General features: G+C 38.6%; 1 protein-coding gene across 2 annotated transcripts in view; it reads left to right on the forward strand.

Moving 5' to 3' along the window:
- The window catches only part of LOC128660028 (oocyte zinc finger protein XlCOF6), a 227,493-nt gene that overhangs the window by 32,522 nt on the left and 175,614 nt on the right, over positions 1-19,357 (forward strand). The window contains exons 2-3 of one of the 2 annotated variants that reach the window (XM_053713631.1): positions 6,639-6,754; positions 14,977-16,559. In XM_053713631.1, coding sequence (XP_053569606.1) covers positions 15,029-16,559 — 1,531 coding nt within the window. In that variant the 5' untranslated portion in view covers positions 6,639-6,754; positions 14,977-15,028. Of the gene's footprint in view, positions 1-6,638; positions 6,755-14,976; positions 16,560-19,030; positions 19,093-19,357 lie in introns of those variants that run through there. The other variant, XM_053713629.1, reaches the window with a different exon arrangement.

The raw sequence follows: 19,357 nt of genomic DNA on the forward strand, positions 1-19,357 counted from the left end.
TTGAGGATAGGGAGATGTTTCTTCAATATTTTAGCTATCTGAGTATACTGACTAGTATATTCGGTGGTAAATACTATTGCTTCCTTAAAGGAGCTATCAGTGGATTTTTTTAGAGAAGGATTATACAATTTAATTTCATTCCTGCATGTCTCTAATGCCATAGCATTATAGCCTCTGGCTATAAGTCTGTTTTTAAGTTCAACTGACTGTGATTCATAAACCTCAGGAGATTGTGTATTTTTCTTTAACCTTATGAATTGTCCTCTCTGGACTGATTTTACAAGGTGCTTAGGGTGCTGTGAAGCAGCGTGCAGAATCGTATTGCCTGCAGTGGGCTTATGGAAGGTTTTAGTAATTACTTTATCTCCTAAACTTGTAAGGGTTAAGTCAAGATAATTCACCTCAAAAGGATCAAAAGATCCAGTGAATTTGAGGTTCATAAAATTATCCAAAAATTTGATAAAGTTATTAAAAAGAATGTTATCAACTGGTCTTTTAATGATGATCAAAAGATCATTTATGTACCGTACAAAAAGCAAAATGTCCTCTAACCATGGATTTAAGATACTATAAATATAGGTGAGTTCCCACCATGAGACATAAAGGTTTGCAAATGCTGGGGCAAATTATCCCCCATGGCTGTTCCACAGGTCTGTCTATAATAGGTGCCCTCAAACATGAAATAATTGTATGAGAGTAAAAATCTCAAAACATCTCCAATATATTTTTTAGTATTGTATTCCATATTAAGTTCCCGATCAAGAAAAAATTATATTGCCTCAATGCCTAGGCGTTGGGGTATAGAGGTGTACAGTGAAGAAATGTCTATCACTAGCCAAGTATAATGTGGTTTCCATACAATGGTTTGTAAAGTTTGTATTAAATGTGAGCTGTCTTTCAAATAAAGACAGCTGTTTAACCGCCAATGGTTGCAAAATACTATCCATCCATGCCCCCAAGGGCTCAAATAAGGACCCCACCCCTGAGACAATAGGCCTCCCAGGAGGAGCGATGAGGTCCTTATGAACCTTGGGGACATGGTAAAAGATAGGAGTAAGTGGATTTGTAGGAACCAAAGTGTCAATATCTGACTCTCTGAAGACACCTAAGTATATTCCCTCAGTGACCAATTTTAACAAATGGTGTCTATATTTAATTACCGGATTACCTGTAAGGGGCAAATAAACCTTGGAGTCTGACAATTGTGAATAGGCTTCAGTGAAATAATATTCCTTGTCTAAAACAACAATGCTGCCACCCTTATCTGAGTTACGGATGACAATATGTTTGTTATTCTCAAGTGATTGTATAGCCATCCTCTCTTTGTAACTCAGATTTTGGGGGACAGCATTGGTGACAAGGGTTCTTTCTAGGCACAGGATATCCTCCTGGACCATTCTTTGATATGCATTTATGTGTGGACCTCTGTAATGTACTGGATAAAAGTTAGATCCAATTTTTGTGGGTTTAGTCACTTCAACAGGTAACATTTCTTTTCTCTCCCCACTGTAGAGTTCAGTGAGCTTAACCAAAGAGCAGGCTTCGCTAAAAGGTAAATGTGTTCTTTCTGAAATATCAGTACTGATGGCGTCAATAACCTCTCTGGTATCAGTTTCCACTGAATCTGCAGTGAGAGAGAAAAAACGTTTAAGGGCTAACTTCCTTACAAATTTGTTCAGGTCAAGTAAAGTATTAAAACTAGAGAAAGTGGACGTGGGGGCAAAACCTAATCCTTTAGTGAGGACCTTCCTTTCATCAATAGACAAATTATAATGAGACAAATTAATGATACTGAATTCAATATTCTGTTTTGTAATGGAATGGTCCCCCTGAGTTTTGATAATGTCCCCAATTAATGTCCTTTCTTTTTCTGTTTTGCTGGTCCTTGATGCTCTCCTTCTTTTCCTTCTTTTGTGTGTTGTCTGGTCTGTCTTGTTTTCAGTCTGACCAGTAAGTCTAGGTGTGGGGCAGATAGAGCATGCAATTTTCGGCCGGTTTGCCCCTCTTTCGGCCCGAATGGGATAGGCTCATTTTCGGCTGCATCCCTACTTTCCCATATCTTCTTGTCTCTCCCCCTCTCTTTCTATCGCTCTCCCCTCTCTTGTGCCGACCGGCCCAACCCACCGCCCCGGCCATGCCCACGTTCGCCGCACCATGCTGCAAACAGCAGATCAGGTAATACCAGGTGTGTTTGTCCTTGCGCTGTCTCTACTGCAAATGACAGCTTCGGACAAACACACTTGGCCTTTTATATTATAGGATGAGAAAATATTGTTATGTATTTTTGTTATTAAAAAGATAAATGATTTTACTTCATATTAGAAACTGAGTTTGTTAAAAAAAACCTCAACTGTACTTATTTAATTTGTTTTCTATATGTTTCATGCTGTGAGAGACAGAGCAAAAGAGAGGAGGGAGAGAGAGCGCAAAAGAGAAGGGGGGGAGAGAGCGCAAAAGAGAAGGGGGAGAGAGAGCGCAAAAGAGAGGGGGAGAGAGAGAGCGCAAAAGAAAGGGGGAGAGAGAGCGCAAAAGAGAGGGGGAGAGAGAGCGCAAAAGAGAAGGGGGAGAGAGAGCGCAAAAGAGGGGGTGAGAGAGCGCAAAAGAGAGGGGGAGAGAGAAGGCAAAAGAGAAGGGGGAGAGAGAGCGCAAAAGAGAAGGGGGGAGAGAGCGCAAAAGAGAAGGGGGAGAGAGAGCGCAAAAGAGGGGGGGAGAGAGCGCAAAAGAGGAGGAGAGAGAGAGAGCACAAAAGAGAGGGGGAGAGAGCGCAAAAGAAGGGGTGAGAGAGAGCGCAAAAGAGAGGGGGAGAGAGAAGGCAAAAGAGAGGGGGGAGAGAGAGCGCAAAAGAGAAGGGGGGAGAGAGCGCAAAAGAGAAGGAGGAGAGAGAGCGCAAAAGAGGAGGAGAGAGAGTGCAAAAGAGGAGGAGAGAGAGAGAGCACAAAAGAGAGGGGAGAGAGAGCACAAAAGAGAGGGGGAGAGAGAGCGCAAAATTATTTGTTCCCAATCATTGCTTGGTACGGCTAGGGGTTTTTGTGGATAAGCTAGCTTGTTGATTATTTTTAATCTACGTTTTATTTATATCTACACTAGTAGTTTGTGTCTACCCATTTTTATTGTATCTCAATAAATGTTAAGTTTTAAATTACACCCACTTTGGACAGCCTCTACTGTCATTGTTCACTTATGATAGATTTCCTGTGAGTGCTCTATTACTGTCATATTTTTTTACTTTTTCTTTGCATTTGTTCTGTTACTTATTAAACAGTGAGCACCCCCCATTACTAATTACTATTATTGGGTCTTTTTACCATAACATTGACAGCATCTGCTGACACTTTATTGCATTGGTTCTAATTATGGCTATGGGGCTTGATTAGATATTGTTACGTTTCCCACATAACGTTTTAATTATTAAATTGTACACAGCCTTTTAAATGACCTGAGGCAGCGGCCCCTACTTAGCATATGCAGGAGTTCACATTATATAAAATATGAGTCTGTTATTGGCTGATAGCTGTCACATGGTACAGGTGCAGAACTACATTTATCATAAAACAATCTATTGCTCTTTTAACTTTCATACTACGTTTTATTGCATTTTATTTTTGATATGCATCTGTTGTTTTGTAATTCTATGTGTTACAGTCCCTTTAAATTGACTTAATTTGTCAAAAAACATCTCATTATGTTATTACTCTATGTAAACACAAACACTTCCTTTTCTTTTCTATATCTAAGATAGCAATTGAAATGAACATTTTAGTGCCTATCCCTCTCATACCCCATTGCAGTGTGATTTAAAACAGCATAGTATTGACCAAGAGAAGTTAAAGGATGGGGGGTGGAGCACATGACAAATACAAAATGTCTGACAGTGAGAATTAGTAGGAAGTACAATACCAATACTGCAGTATCCAATTTAACTTATATTTAAACAAATTATATTTAACATTTATTTCAGGAGAAAATATTGTTTCATATAAATGACAGAAAACAAAGATTATAATATATTTGTAAAGTTGTGCTATGGCCTCACTCATAAATAGATTTTCTACCATTATGTTGTATAGATCTGGGAAGATTCATATTTAAAGTGATAGTAAACACCCAACATGTTATTGTTTGATAAAATAGATCATCCCTTTATTTACTATTCCCTAGTTTTGCATAACCAACACTGTTATAGAAATATACTTTTTACCTCTGTAATTACCTTGTATCTAAGCTTCTGCAGGCTGCCTCCTTATCTCAGATCTTTTCACAGACTTGCATTTCAGGCAATTTGTGCTGACTCTTAAATAACTCCACGTGCATGAGCACAATGTTATTTATATGAAACACATGAACTAACACCCTCTAGCATTTAGATAAGAGGCAGCTTTCTAGGGCTTAGAAATTAGCATAGGAGCCTCATAGGATTAACTTTCAACTAAGAATACCAAGAGAACAAAGCAAATTTGATGATAAAAGTAAATTAGAAAGTTGTTTAAAATTACATGCCCTATCTGAATCATGAAAGATTAATTTGGACTTTAATATCCCTTTAAGGGGCAATTATAACACACACAGTGTTAACTCTTCTAAATGCTTGTGGTGAATCAATAGAACATATGTAATAACCTAATCAGCTGATCTGTATCACATGAATTGTTATGTGTGCCTTTTATTTATACCATACGTACAGTTAATCAGAACCATTATTTATTATTATCTACACAAAACAAGTTAACAATGGCACTAACTAGGTGGCAATCCCCGCAAATTATTTGATATTCTTATAGCGTTCTTATGTAATCTCTTGTAATTGCACTATGTATCATTTAATATCTAAATTTATGCGGGTTGGTGCTGTGCATTAGTTAAATTGACCAAAAAGATAGTGGATAATAGATTATCCACTGAAAGAATGCACATTAGCACTCTCTGCCCAGACTTAGAGGCGGTTTGTTCCGAATATAGTTAAAACATAACTTTTAATAAATAGCTAATTAAAAACAAAACTAACTAAATGATTAAAATTCACACTATGTAGTACTTAATCCCAGATGGTCCTATAAGTGACTAAATTTATTTAATGAAATGAGGCCTAATTACAGGTAAATGTCACAAATTTAGATCCTAAGTTGTCTGGTGTTGAGTATGTGGCGTAAATATAGCAATTACAAAATTGAGTGGGGCATGTGTAAATTTATAGTACTATGTGCACTAGAGTACTATATTGAATAGATCTGGATGTATCTCCAGTCTAGTATATGCCCACTTCTCTCCACTTGTTGTTAGGAGGTATCCTGACTTAAAAAATACAACGCTATTCAGTGGGAGGGTACATATGAATTGTTATGGACATTCCGGTATCCAATATTTTTATACTGGTGGTTTAGATTATATGTGTATTGTATCATTCCATCTTTCGCTTCATATTACTGTGTGGAGAGTACAATATATAGCTCCATTATTATATTCTAAATCCACCTTATTGGTTTTCTGGTGGTTTACCAAACACAGTGTTATAAATACTGTCCACTAATTACATAAAGATCAAAAGTGGCTTATAACAATGCATACGTATAATATATAATGAGTGTGTTCGTTTCACTTGTATGGCAAACGATACTTGTAGATTGTAGAGAATAGGGTTAATCTCAATGTTACTTGTGATAAACAAACAAGTTTTTTCATGGTTTCAAATATACTTAGTGCGGTCAGAAACATTCAACAAGCATATCATTAATCACTCTTCATAATTGTTAACCTGAAAAATGTACCTGTTATTGTCGCCGTTTAGTTGTTACAAAGTAAATGCACAGTACTTGCTATCACTGTTTGTATGTATCTGTTATCGTTGCCTTTGGCTGTTACGAAGTAGGTATACAATACTTGCTATCACTGTTTGTGTATATTAGTTCAAAACCCACTGTTACATCTGTAATTTCTGTTTGCGGTTTGTCATAGATGACACTTTTACGTAGATACTAAATATTCTGTATCTTATTGACACCGCTGCTGGGCTATTCCAAGTTTTATATAATATGACTGCTTTCTCTTCCTTAGTTTTGTTTGTGCGTTATACACTAATCCCTCTATAGTATCAGAGCCTTTTGTCTTAGATGACATTATAGGTTTGCTATTAAATATTTTTGCTAATATTATATAGAGCCACGCTCCACTTGCAATCAGATCTCTTGTAACACATAAACGAGAAAGCTGAAGTCAAATCTCGCTCCAGATTATATTTATCATATGCGCAATACCACGGTAGCAATAGTTTCTAAAACTAATAACACACTCACACCTATCAGTATATAGGAGTTTGGTTACACCACTATCGTAGGTATCATGTACTCAGTTACCACTCGTTAACATATAAACATAACGTTTCCCTCATTCGGTACCCACTATTGGTGATTCAGCATTCTGACCCAGTTATATGTTAGCATCGTAACGGTTAAGTTAATACCCCATATTTTTTAAGTAAAGATTGTAATTAAAGCTAGCAAATTCAACTAATTCTACTAGTGTCTCAACATAGTATTGACAGAATGTAGTTAAAAGGCGTCTAGACTGCTGATGCGTTTCGCCTGTTAAGGCTTTTTCCATTATTTATTATTATCTGTCTAAACCATTTAATATACTTTTTACAGACATGGCCAGAGCACTGAGAGATATCAGGTATTGATGTAACTGGAGTGAATAAGGGAACCTTCTTCCTGAGCACAGACATTGGAGCCTGTTATCAGCATGAACTCATATGTGTTAGGTGAGTAAAATAGATATTATGCTGACTTTAGACTAGATCACTCATTAAACAAATATAAACTATTATATTTATATCTGCATTGTTTAAGTACATTTGTGTCAGTGACGTTATAAAGAAGGAGCAACCCCCATTGGGATGAGAGTCAGGGCAAAATGTAAAAGAAAAAATAACATTTAGACAAAATATTCAATTTCCTCATATAGCAGTTTTAGGAATGGGAAAAAATGCAAACAGTATAGCCCTCTGAGCATAAAGAAGGCAAGAGGCATATAGGAAGTGGGGTAAAATAAAACCACATTTTCTGGCACCAAGTATGGCGCATGACGCAAAATGAAGTAGAAACATTTTTTTGGTGCCAACAAACATCCAGAAATGGCTCAACTTCATGCCAAACAACCTGGCATCAACAAAGACGCAGGAAATGACGAAGTTGCGTCATCATAGACGCACATTCGCACCAAAAAATTCTCGCGCCAAGAATGACGCAATAAATTACAGCATTTTGCGACCTCACAAGCCTAATTTTGCCTTTAAAATTAAAGAGAAACAAGTCAATTTGAAAATGAGACTATACCCCAGGTAAGAAAATAAACTTCCTAAAACATGATTCCCATACTGAAACTGATAGTCTGCAGAGGGAAATATACATAGACCTGACTCATGGCAAATAGAAGTAACATACATATATTTAAAACTTTATATTAATACAAAAAGCGCCAAACCATAGCTGAGAGTGTCTTAAATAATAATACATACTTATGAAAGACACCCATCCACATATAGCAGATAGCCAAACCCGTACTGAAAGCTATCAGCAGAGTTAATGTTATATAATAGTATATTGTCGATCTGAAAAGGGAGGTAGGAGATGAATCCCTACGACCAATAACAGAGAACCCTTGAAAAGATTTCCCATGAGTATATACCATAAAATCTATAGGTGATACTCTCTTCACATTCCTCTGACAAACACTGTACTCTGAGAGGAATTGGGCTTCAATATGCTGAGAAGCGCTTATCATAGAAGAAAAATCAAGCACAAACTTACTTCACCACCTCCATAGGAGGCAAAGTTTTTAAAACTGAGTTGAGGCTGTGGTGGGAGGTGTATTTATAGGCATTTTGAGGTTTGGGAAACTTTGCCCCTCCTGGTAGGAATGTATATCCTATACGTCACTAGCTCATGGACTCTTGCCAATTACATGAAAGAAAATACTACTCCCCCCCTGTCCTTTTAGACCGATCATGTCCAACAACTGGCTAACCTCGCCCTCAGACTTCTGAAGTTAGAACACCTGCAACTCCACCTTCCCCTGCCCTGACCTCGCTCATGGAACACCCATAACTACACTTAAATGACTACCTTGTTTCCAGTGAGTGTTCCCCACCCCAGAACCGCCCCTGATTTGTGTGTTTAATTTTGCAGTAAATATTATTAAACTAATAAAGTTTTTGGTTGTTTATATAAATTAAACAATCACAGCTGAAAGCTTAAAAGTATTGTAAAATCACTGCTTCTTACCCACTGAAAACATCTCACACTGATTAATAGTCTGTGATAATTAAGACATAATGTTCCTACCCAACTTGTTGAGCATGAGCCGTGCAGCACTGTAAGTGCAGTTGCTTGTGCAATGTTAAATGAGGATGGTGGGTGCCACCTCTCTTGCCCAGAATACAGATGTACTTGTTCCCTGGCTGAGAACATTATGCAACATTCTTTGTCATTTTTTAATTTGTGATTTACAGGTAAATACATTTAAAAATAAACACAAAATGAAAGACATTTTGTTGCGTATAAAAGAATATGATTTCTCTTACATGGTATATCCAGTCCACGGATTCACGGGATATTCTCATTCCCTACAGGAAGTGGCAAAGAGAGCACACAGCAGAGCTGTCCATATAGCTCCCCCTCAGGCTCCGCCCCCCAGTCATTCTCTTTGCCCCTCTAACAAGTAGCATCTCCATGGGAGGGTAAAGTGAATGTGGTGTTAGATTTGTAGTTTTTATTTCTTCAATCAAAAGATTATTTTAAAATAGTGCCGGTTTGTACTATTTACTCTGTGGCAGAAAGTGATGAAGATTTCTGCTGAGAGGAAAACGATTTTAGCATGTTGTAACTAAAATCCATTGCTGTTCCCACACAGGACTGTTGAGTACCAGAAAACTTCAGTTGGGGGGAACAGTTTGCAGGCTTAACTGCTTTAAGGTATGTTTCAGTCATTTTTTTTCTAGTCAAGACTTAGTAATGCTAGAAGACTGACAAGAATCCCCATGTGGGAAAGGTAAGCCATATTCTGAGACTTAGTATAGAAGGAAGGCTTATTTGAAAGGGCTCAAAACACTGGTGGAAACTGTTAAGGGGCAATCGATTATTTTTTTTACAAAAATCTGATATTTATACAAGTTTATATTACATTTGAAACAATTTTTGGGGGTTTATTCCACATGGCATCTATTTAGACACCTATTTTGGCTTGGGAAGGCCCCACAACTCCAGAGTGAAGAGGGAGGGGGCCTGAATTTCGCGCCTCAGTTGCGCAGTTGATTTTACAGACAGCTTCATGCAGATCCATGTGAAGGGTCCAAAGATTACTTGAGGACTTCAGAGAGGCTTATTTTCGATCAAAACTAATCCCCAAGGAAGGTAGGGCCACAGCAGAGGCTGTGGCATGGTGCTGTAGTTTGCTAAACGGTTGCCAGCTTTAATTTGCTCCGGTTTGGGCAGTAGGGGGTTAATTGACTTGAAATTTACTGTGCATTCATTTCAAAGGATTAGGATCATATGGTGAAAATTTCTTAAAGATTGGATGATTTTTGGAGGCTTAGTAAAAAAGTGTGCGCTTTTTATTATTTAAAGGCACAGTACCGTTTTTTCAAAAATTGTATTTTACTGTATTTGAGTGCTGTCTAAGTCTGTTTAACATGTCTGAGCCTACAGATAGACCTTGTTCTATGTATTTAATAGCCATGGCGGTACCCCCTTTACATTTGTGTTTAAAGTGTGCTAAGGTATCTAAACATTTTAAAGACCATGCAGTGACACTTAAAAATATAGCCCAAGATGATTCTTTAACGGAAGGTAACAAGGATAGTCCTCCTTCCTCCCCCCATGTGTCGACACCAGTTACGCCCGCGCAAGCGATGCCTAATACCTCTAGCGCATTGGCCCCTATTACCTTACAACAATTAGCAGCAGTCATGGATAATTCCCTTGCGGCATTTCTATCCAAACTGCCAGTTTTTCCTAAAAAGCGTGATAGCTCAGTTTTAAGAACAGAGGATGAGCAATCAGAAGTTTTGGATGATTTATCTGTTGTTCCCTCACAACACTCTGAAGTGGCAGTGAGGGATGTACTGTCCGAGGGAGAAATTTCTGACACAGGAAAGGTTTCTCAGCGGGCAGAATCAGATTCTTTAGCATTTAAATTTAAGCTGGAACACCTCCGTGTACTGCTTAAGGAGGTTTTAGCTACGCTGGATAATTGTGACCCCATGGTGGTCCCAGAAAAATTGTGTAAAATGGACAAGTTTCTAGAAGTCCCTGTATACACTGAAGCGTTTCCGATCCCGAAGAGAGTGGCGGATATTGTGACTAGGGAGTGGGAAAGACCAGGTGTACCTTTTGTTCCCCCCCCTATCTTTAAGAAAATGTTCCCCATAACTGACCCCAGGTGGGACGCGTGGCAGACGGTCCCTAAGGTAGAGGGAGCAGTTTCAACACTAGCCAAACGCACAACCATACCAATAGAAGACAGTTGTGCTTTCAAAGATTCTATGGATAAAAAATTTGAAGGTTTAATAAAAACATTTTTTGTTCAACAAGGTTTCCTTCTTCAACCGATTGCCTACATTATTCCTGTAACTACTGCAGCGGCTTTTTGGTTTGAGGCGCTGGAGGAGTCGCTCCAGAGGGATACTTCATATGACGAAGTCATGGATAGAATTCATGCTCTAAAGCTGGCTAATTCTTTTATCACAGATGCCGCTTTACAATTAGCTAAGTTAGCGGCGAAAAATTCTGGTTTTGCCATTATGGCGCAAAGAGCGCTTTGGCTCAAATCGTGGTCGGCTGATGTGTCGTCCAAAACAAAATTACTAAATATTCCTTTCAAGGGAAAGACCCTATTCGGCCCCGAGTTGAAAGAAATTATTTCGGATATCACTGGGGGAAAGGGCCATGCCCTTCCGCAAGATAGACCGTTTAAGGCCAAAAACAAGGCTAATTTTCACTCCTTTCGCAACTTCAGGAGCGGACCTGCTTCAACCTCTGCAACCGCAAAGCAAGAGGGTAACGCTTCACAGCCCAAAGAAACCTTGAAGCCTTTGCAGGGCTGGAACAAGGGTAAACAGGCCAAGAAGCCTGCAGCTGCTACCAAGACAGCATGAAGGGGTAGCCCCCGATCCGGGACCGGATCTAGTAGGGGGCAGACTTTCTCTCTTTGCTCAGGCTTGGGCAAGAGATGTTCCAGATCCCTGGGCATTAGAAATTGTTGCTCAGGGGTATCTTCTAGAATTCAAGGACTATCCTCCAAGGGGAGGTTCCACATTTCTCGTTTGTCTTCAGACCAGACAAAGAAACAGGCGTTCTTACGCTGTGTAGAAGATCTTCTAAAGATGGGAGTGATACACCCAGTTCCAATTGCAGAACAAGGACTGGGCTTTTACTCAAACCTTTTTGTAGTTCCCAAAAAGGAAGGAACTTTCAGGCCAATCCTGGATCTAAAAATTCTAAACAAATTCCTCAGAGTTCCATCATTCAAAATGGAAACCATTCGGACAATCTTGCCGATGATCCAGGAAGGTCAATATATGACTACCGTGGATCTAAAGGATGCGTACCTACATATTCCTATCCACAAAGATCACCATCAGTTCCTAAGGTTTGCCTTTCTGGACAAGCATTACCAGTTCGTGGCCCTTCCTTTCAGTTGGCCACCACTCCCAGAATTTTCACAAAGGTGCTAGGGTCCCTTCTAGCGGTACTAAGACCTCGGGGCATTGCAGTAGCACCTAACCTAGACGACATCTTAATACAGACGTCGTCTTTTCACAGAGCCAAGGCTCATACGGACATTGTTCTGGCCTTTCTAAGGTCTCACGGGTGGAAGGTGAACATAGAAAAAAGTTCTCTGTCCCCGCTCACAAGGGTTCCCTTCCTGGGAACACTAATAGACTCGGTAGAAATGAAAATATTTCTGACGGAAGTCATAAAGTTAAAGCTTTTAACTACTTGCCGAGTTCTTCATTCCATTCCTCGGCCTTCTATTGCTCAGTGCATGCAGGTAATCGGATTAATGGTTGAGGCAATGGACTTTGTCCCTTTTGCCCGAATTCATCTCAGACCACTGCAACTGTGCATGCTCAAACAGTGGAATGGGGATTATGCGGATTTGTCTCCTCAAATACAAATGGACCAGAACACCAGAGATTCTCTTCTCTGGTGGTTGTCTCAGGATCACCTGTCTCAGGGAATGAGCTTCCGCAGACCGGAGTGGATCATTGTCACGACCGATGCCAGTCTGCTAGGCTGGGGTGCGGTCTGGGACTCCCTGAAAGCTCAGGGCCTATGGTCTTGGGAAGAATCTCTTCTCCCGATAAACATTTTGGAACTGAGAGCGATATGCAACACGCTCCAGGCATGGCCTCAACTAGCGGAGGCCAAATTCATCAGATTTCAGTCGGACAACATCATGAACATCATGTAGCGTACATCAATCATCAGGGAGGAACAAAGAGTTCTCTAGCAATGAAGGAAGTATCCAAGATCATCAAATGGGCGGAGGATCACTCCTGCCATCTATCTGCTATTCACATCCCAGGAGTAGACAACTGGGAGGCGGATTTTCTAAGTCGGAGGTTTTTGCTCAGCTGACCCAGCTATGGGGCATTCCAGAATTGGATCTGATGACGTCCTGTCAGAACACCAAACTTCCTCTTTACGGATCCAGGTCCAGGGACCCCAAGGTGGCATTGATAGATGCTCTAATAGCGCCTTGGTCCTTCAATCTGGCTTATGTCTTTCCACCGTTTCCCCTTCTCCCTCGGCTGGTAGCCAGAATCAAACAGGAGAAGGCTTCGGTAATTTTGATAGCGCCTGCGTGGCCACGCAGGACTTGGTATGCAGACCTAGTGGACATGTCATCTGTTCCACCATGGACACTGCCATTGAAGCAGGATCTTCTAATACAAGGTCCATTCAAGCATCCAAATCTAGTTTCTCTGCAACTGACTGCTTGGAGATTGAACACTTAATTCTATCTAAGCGTGGGTTCTCTGAATCAGTTATAGATACTCTGATCCAGGCTAGAAAGCCTGTCACCAGGAAAATTTACCATAAGAAATATCTTTGTTGGTGTGAATCCAAGGGTTACTCGGGGAGTAAGATTAGGATTCCCAGGATATTGTCCTTTCTCAAAGAAGGATTGGAGAAAGCATTGTTAGCTAGTTCCTTATAGGGACAGATATCTGCTCTGTCTATCCTGTTACACAAGCGTCTGGCAGAAGTACCAGACGTTCAAGCGTTTGCACACGCTTTAGTCAGTATCAAGCCTGTCTATAAACCTGTGGCTCCTCCATGGAGTCTAAATTTAGTTCTTTCAGTTCTTCAAGGGGTTCCGTTTGAACCTTTACATTCCATAGATATTAAGTTATTATCTTGGAAAGTTTTTTTGTTTTTTTTTAAAGAATATTTTTTATTGAGGTAAAATAACATACAAGAAAGTGCATTTTCATAAGAATATCATGGCAACACGCCCGTATGACATACATCCCAGAAAAATTTAGAACCAGTATAACAGACATGTCCTTAGAATTATGAAATCTCTTTGAAGTCCCGTCATAGGGGATGTTACAAAGCCATGAAGAATACCTCTTTTTTGTATAATTTCATTTTCAACAGACAGGGACAATAGTTACATCAGAACTTTCTACTGTAAGCCTATAATCTAACAGTGGCGCTGAATACCTTCGGGCTTATCCCTATCAATGATCATGTCCAAAACTAAATCTTTAAGTAAAGTGACCTGAACCAATAGAAGTTAACTAAGGGTCATCTTGAATCTTGCCTGGGATGGGTCACCTCCTCAAGCTTTCGAGGTGTAATGGTGCAGATTTATGGGATGGAAAGTTTTGTTTTTGGTAGCTATCTCTTCTGCTCGAAGAGTTTCAGAATTGTCTGCTTTGCAGTGTAATTCACCCTATCTGGTGTTCCATGCAGATAAGGTAGTTTTGCGTACCAAACCTGGTTTTCTTCCTAAAGTGGTTTCTATTAAGAATATTAACCAGGAAATCATTGTTCCTTCTCTGTGTCCTAATCCAGTTTCTAAGAAGGAACGACTTGATGTGGTTCGTGCTTTAAAATTCTATTTAAAAGCAGCTGAAGATTTCAGATAAACATCATCCTTGTTTGTTGTCTATTCTGGTAAGAGAAGAGGTCAAAGAGCTACTGCTAGCTCTCTTTCCTTTTGGCTGAAAAGCATTATCCAATTGGCTTATGAGACTGCTGGACAGCAGCCTCCTGAACGAATTACAGCTCATTCCACCAGAGCTGTGTCTTCCACATGGGCTTTCAAGAATGAGGCTTCTGTTGAACAGATTTGTAAAGCAGCGACTTGGTCTTCACTGCATACTTTTGCCAAATTTTACAAATTCAATACTTTTGCTTCTTCGGAGGCTATTTTTGGGAGAAAGGTTTTGCAAGCAGTGGTGCCTTCCGTTTAGGTTACCTGACTTGTTCCCTCCCTTCATCCGTGTTCTAAAGCTTTGGTATTGGTATCCCACAAGTAAGGATGAATCCGTGGACTAGATACACCATGTAAGAGAAAACAGAATTTATGCTTACCTGATAAATTACTTTCTCTTATGGTGTATCCAGTCCACGGCCCGCCCTGGCAATTAAGTCAGGTTCAAATTTATTTTTGTAAAACTACAGTCACCACTGCACCCTATGGTTTCTCCTTTTTCTCCTAACCGTCGGTCGAATGACTGGGGGGCGGAGCCTGAGGGGGAGCTATATGGACAGCTCTGCTGTGTGCTCGCTTTGCCACTTCCTGTAGGGAATGAGAATATCCCACAAGTAAGGATGAATCCGTGGACTGGATACACCGTAAGAGAAAGTAATTTATCGGGTAAGCATAAATTCTGTTTTTTTATTGAGATGAATTATATTATAAATAATAAATATTGTTTTTTTCTTTATTTAATTCTTTTTTATGTAGACAAACACATGAATAGCACACATGTACTGAGTGCGGCAAATGTTTTACACAAATGAATAATCTGAAAACTCATAAAAAGAATCACACAGGTGAAAAACTTTTCACATGTACAGAGTGTGGAAAAAGTTTTACTCGAATAGATAGTCTGAAAACTCATAAAAAGAATCACACAGGGGAAAAGCCTTTCACTTGTACAGAGTGTGGAAAAAGTTTTACAGAAAATAGTCATCTGAGAAAACATGAAAGGATTCACACAGGGGAAAAGACTTTCACATGTACAGAGTGTGGAAAAAGTTTCACAGGAAAGAGTAATCTGAAAACTCATGAAAGGATTCACACAGGAGAAAAGCCTTTCACTTGTACAGAGTGTGGAAAATGTTTTACACGAATAGATCATCTGAAAACTCATGAAAGGATTCACACAGGAGAAAAGACTTTCACATGTACAGAGTGTGGAAAAAGTTTTACAGGAAAGAGTAGTCTGACAACTCATGAAAGGAGTCACACAGGAGAAAAGCCTTTCACTTGTACAGAGTGTGGAAAAAGTTTTACAGGAAAGAGTAATCTGAAAACTCATGAAAGGATTCATACAGGAGAAAAGCCTTTCACTTGTACAGAGTGTGGAAAATGTTTCACACGAGTAGATCATCTGAAAATTCATGAAAGGATTCACACAGGAGAAAAGACTTTCACATGTACAGAGTGTGGAAAAAGTTTTACAGGAAAGAGTATTCTGACAACTCATGAAAGGAGTCACACAGGGCAAAAGCCATTCACATGTACAGAGTGTGGAAAAAGTTTTGCACGAATGCATAGTCTGAAAACTCATGAAAGGAGTCACACAGGGGAAAAGCCTTTCACATATACAGAGTGTGGAAAAAGTTTTACAGAAAATAGTCATCTGGGAAAACATGAAAAGATTCACACAGGGGAAAAGCCATTCACATGTACAGAGTGTGGAAAAAGTTTTGCACGAATGGATAGTCTGAAAACTCATGAAAGGAGTCACACAGGGGAAAAGCCTTTCACATGTACAGAGTGTGGAAAAAGTTTTACAGAAAATAGTAGTCTGAGAAAACATGAAAGGAGGCACACAGGAGAAAAGCCTTTCACATGTACAGAGTGTGGAAAAAGCTTTACAGAAAATAGTCATCTGAGAAAACATGAAAGGATTCACACAGGGGAAAAGCCTTTCACTTGTACAGAGTGTGGAAAAAGTTTTACAGAAAAGAGTCATCTAAGAAAACATGAAAAGATTCACACAGGAGAAAATCCATTCACATGTACAGAGTGTGGAAAAAGTTTTACACAAATAAGTAGTCTGAAAACTCATGAAAGGAGTCACACAGGGGAAAAGCCTTTCACATGTACAGAGTGTGGAAAAAGTTTTACAGAAAAGAGTAGTCTGAGAAAACATGAAAGGAGTCACACAGGAGAAAATCCATTCACATGTACAGAGTGTGGAAAAAGTTTTACACAAATAAGTAGTCTGAAAATCCATAAAAGGAGTCACACAGGGGAAAAGCCTTTCACATGTACAGAGTGTGGAAAAAGTTTTACACAAATGAATCATCTAAAAAAGCATGAAAGGATTCACAAGGGAAGAAACCTTTCACATGTTTAGAAAGTGGAAAAAGTTTTTTTTATTGAAATCCGGTATCACAAAACACCAAATATTTACACACAAACTTTACAAACTCTATAAATAGAAGCATCAAAAAGGATGTTATTTTAAATAATACTTTCTAAATCCCAGTTATAAAAGCCCCAGATTGGAAGTGCTCTCCTGCTGTCCTTTGTTCCTCTATATATGTGCACCTCACTTTCTCTCATATCAATTCGATAGAATCCAAACACCAAACAGGAATAAACAGATCTGTCCTCATACTGACCAGTTTACACAACCATTCACCACCAAAGCACCCCCAGTGTTGTTTATTAATATGCCAGTGTTAGGAGTTGTACGTTTAGTTCACATAGGGGAGAAAATAATTACATTGACAGAATAAAAGAGTCTTTATATGAAAAGAGCTTTAGAAACTTAAATAAACAAGATCAGTCTCAAATGATTGACATCTGGGAGATATATTTATTGTGCACATCATGTGGATAAACCTTTTCTTATAGCAATAGATGCTTAGCAGTGTACATGTTATATACCAGAGGAATTACTGAGGGGAAACTGATTTTATTTCATGAGACACAATATCAGTAACATACGTGATCAGAATCAGTTTAATTTAAATGGCTACTATAACTAAAGGGGAACATTCTATATCTCATAAATCCCTTTGTATCAAGAGCACAAGTGTTAGGTATATTTATACCATTGTGTGCATATATCATGTAATGCTCTTTTTGACTATATAATGATGTAATGGTTCTTCCTGCAAATAAAAAGTGATTGTAATCCAGACCAGTATTTTGTGTTTTTTGTATAATTAAAAACACAATATCACAGAATAATTAGGAAAACGTCATCAAATACAGAAGCCAAATCTGACAATGAAAGTTAAACGCTGATAATTCAGAGCAGCAATTTTACCCAACTTTACTTCTATTTTATTTGCTTTGTTCTTTTAGTATAATTTGTTAAAGAGTAAACCTAGGAGGCTGATATGAGCTTAGGGGCATGCACGTGTATCTGTGCAGCAGTGTTTGTAACTATGTATAACAATTCTATATATGTTGTTGCAAACTCTGCTGTCTGAAGACACGTGCACGCTCATGAGTTCACATAGGGTTACTCTTTAACAAAGGATGCTAAAATACTAAAAGAACTAAGCACAAATGATAATATAATTACATTGGAAAGTTTTTGCAAATGTCATGTTCTTTCCAATACATTTAAGTTTAATTTTCACTTTACTGTCCCTTTAACAGTACATAAAACAATATCAAATTAACCCCTCGGCCTACACCAACCCAGATTATTAATTACCAACAAGACTTTATACACAGACATTTTCTGTTACTTAAAGGGACAGTCTAGTATAAATTAAACTTTCATTATTCAGATAGGACTTTCAATTTTAATCAACTTTCCAATTTACTTTTATCATCAAGTTTGCTTTTTTCTCTTATTCTTAGTTTAAACTAAACATAGGTAGGCTCATATGCTAATGTCTAAGCCTTTGAGGGCTGCCTCTTATCACATGCTTTTTAAATCTCTTTTCAAAACAAAGAGACAGAAAGTACACGTGGGCCATATAGATAACACTGTGTTCAGGCACAGGGGGATATTTAAGATTAGCACAACACAATGCTAAATTTAAGACAATAGATAATAAACAGTCACAGTCATGTGATCAGGGGGCTGGAAGAAAGTTCCTAGATACAAGGTAATCACAGAGGTAAAAAGTATATTAATATAACAGTGTTGGTTATGCAAAACTGGGGAATGGGTAATAAAGGGATTAACGATCTTTTAAAACAATAACAATTATATGGTAGACTGTCCCTTTAAATTATACTTAAATGGATAGGAAATTACACTTTCATGATTCAGATAAAATTTGTAATTTTAAGACACTTTTAATTTCACTTCTTTTATCAAATTTACTTTTTTCTTTTGATATCCTTTGCTGAAAATGAATATGTACATATTCCCAGCAGCAGAACTGTACTACTGGGAGCTGACTGCTGATAGGTGGCTACATACATTTGCCTCTTGTCATTGGCTCACAAGATATAATCAGCTAGCTCCCAGTATTACAGTGCCACTCTAGAGCTGACATTGCAGGAGTTAAACACATAGTTATATAAAAGAATAAATAAATAGAGGGCGCCCTTGGGCTAATGAAAATCAGTGATATAGTTATTATAGCACTCTGTAACAAAGGTGAACAACTGAATACAATAAACAGGATGATATAATAAAATAAAAATATTTAAGTCCCATATAGTGAGAGGGTGTGTGGCCATGTGGGCTTCTGTTACATTATATCCTTTACAGGTTGTTGTTTTTATCTACTATAAACCTGATATCTGGTGCTTCTTATACTGTGATATCGCATCCTGAACCATTACAGTTTGAGCCACACCGGAGGCCGTCTGCTGGGTGACCGTTAGATTCCAGCCTGCTCCATTTGCACCAAGAGGGGTGCATCATCAAATGTGAGTGCAAATTTCTCATATATCATCTTACAACAGTATGCACAGTGCTAGGCCATGTGGCGCTTCTGTTTCTTTGTATCATCTACATAGTTATGTACAATCAGTGGTAAAATAATAAACTGATCTCATTCATTACAGCATTTTTGCACCTTTAAATGACTTTAAATAATAACAGATAATTAATAAAATTCTATTCTAGGTAATCAATATCTTATTAAATTTGCCACAATGTTATCTTCATTAAACAAGGATTCACAACAAGATA

The sequence above is a fragment of the Bombina bombina genome, chromosome 5 (assembly GCF_027579735.1).
Source record: "Bombina bombina isolate aBomBom1 chromosome 5, aBomBom1.pri, whole genome shotgun sequence".
NCBI lineage: Eukaryota > Metazoa > Chordata > Amphibia > Anura > Bombinatoridae > Bombina > Bombina bombina.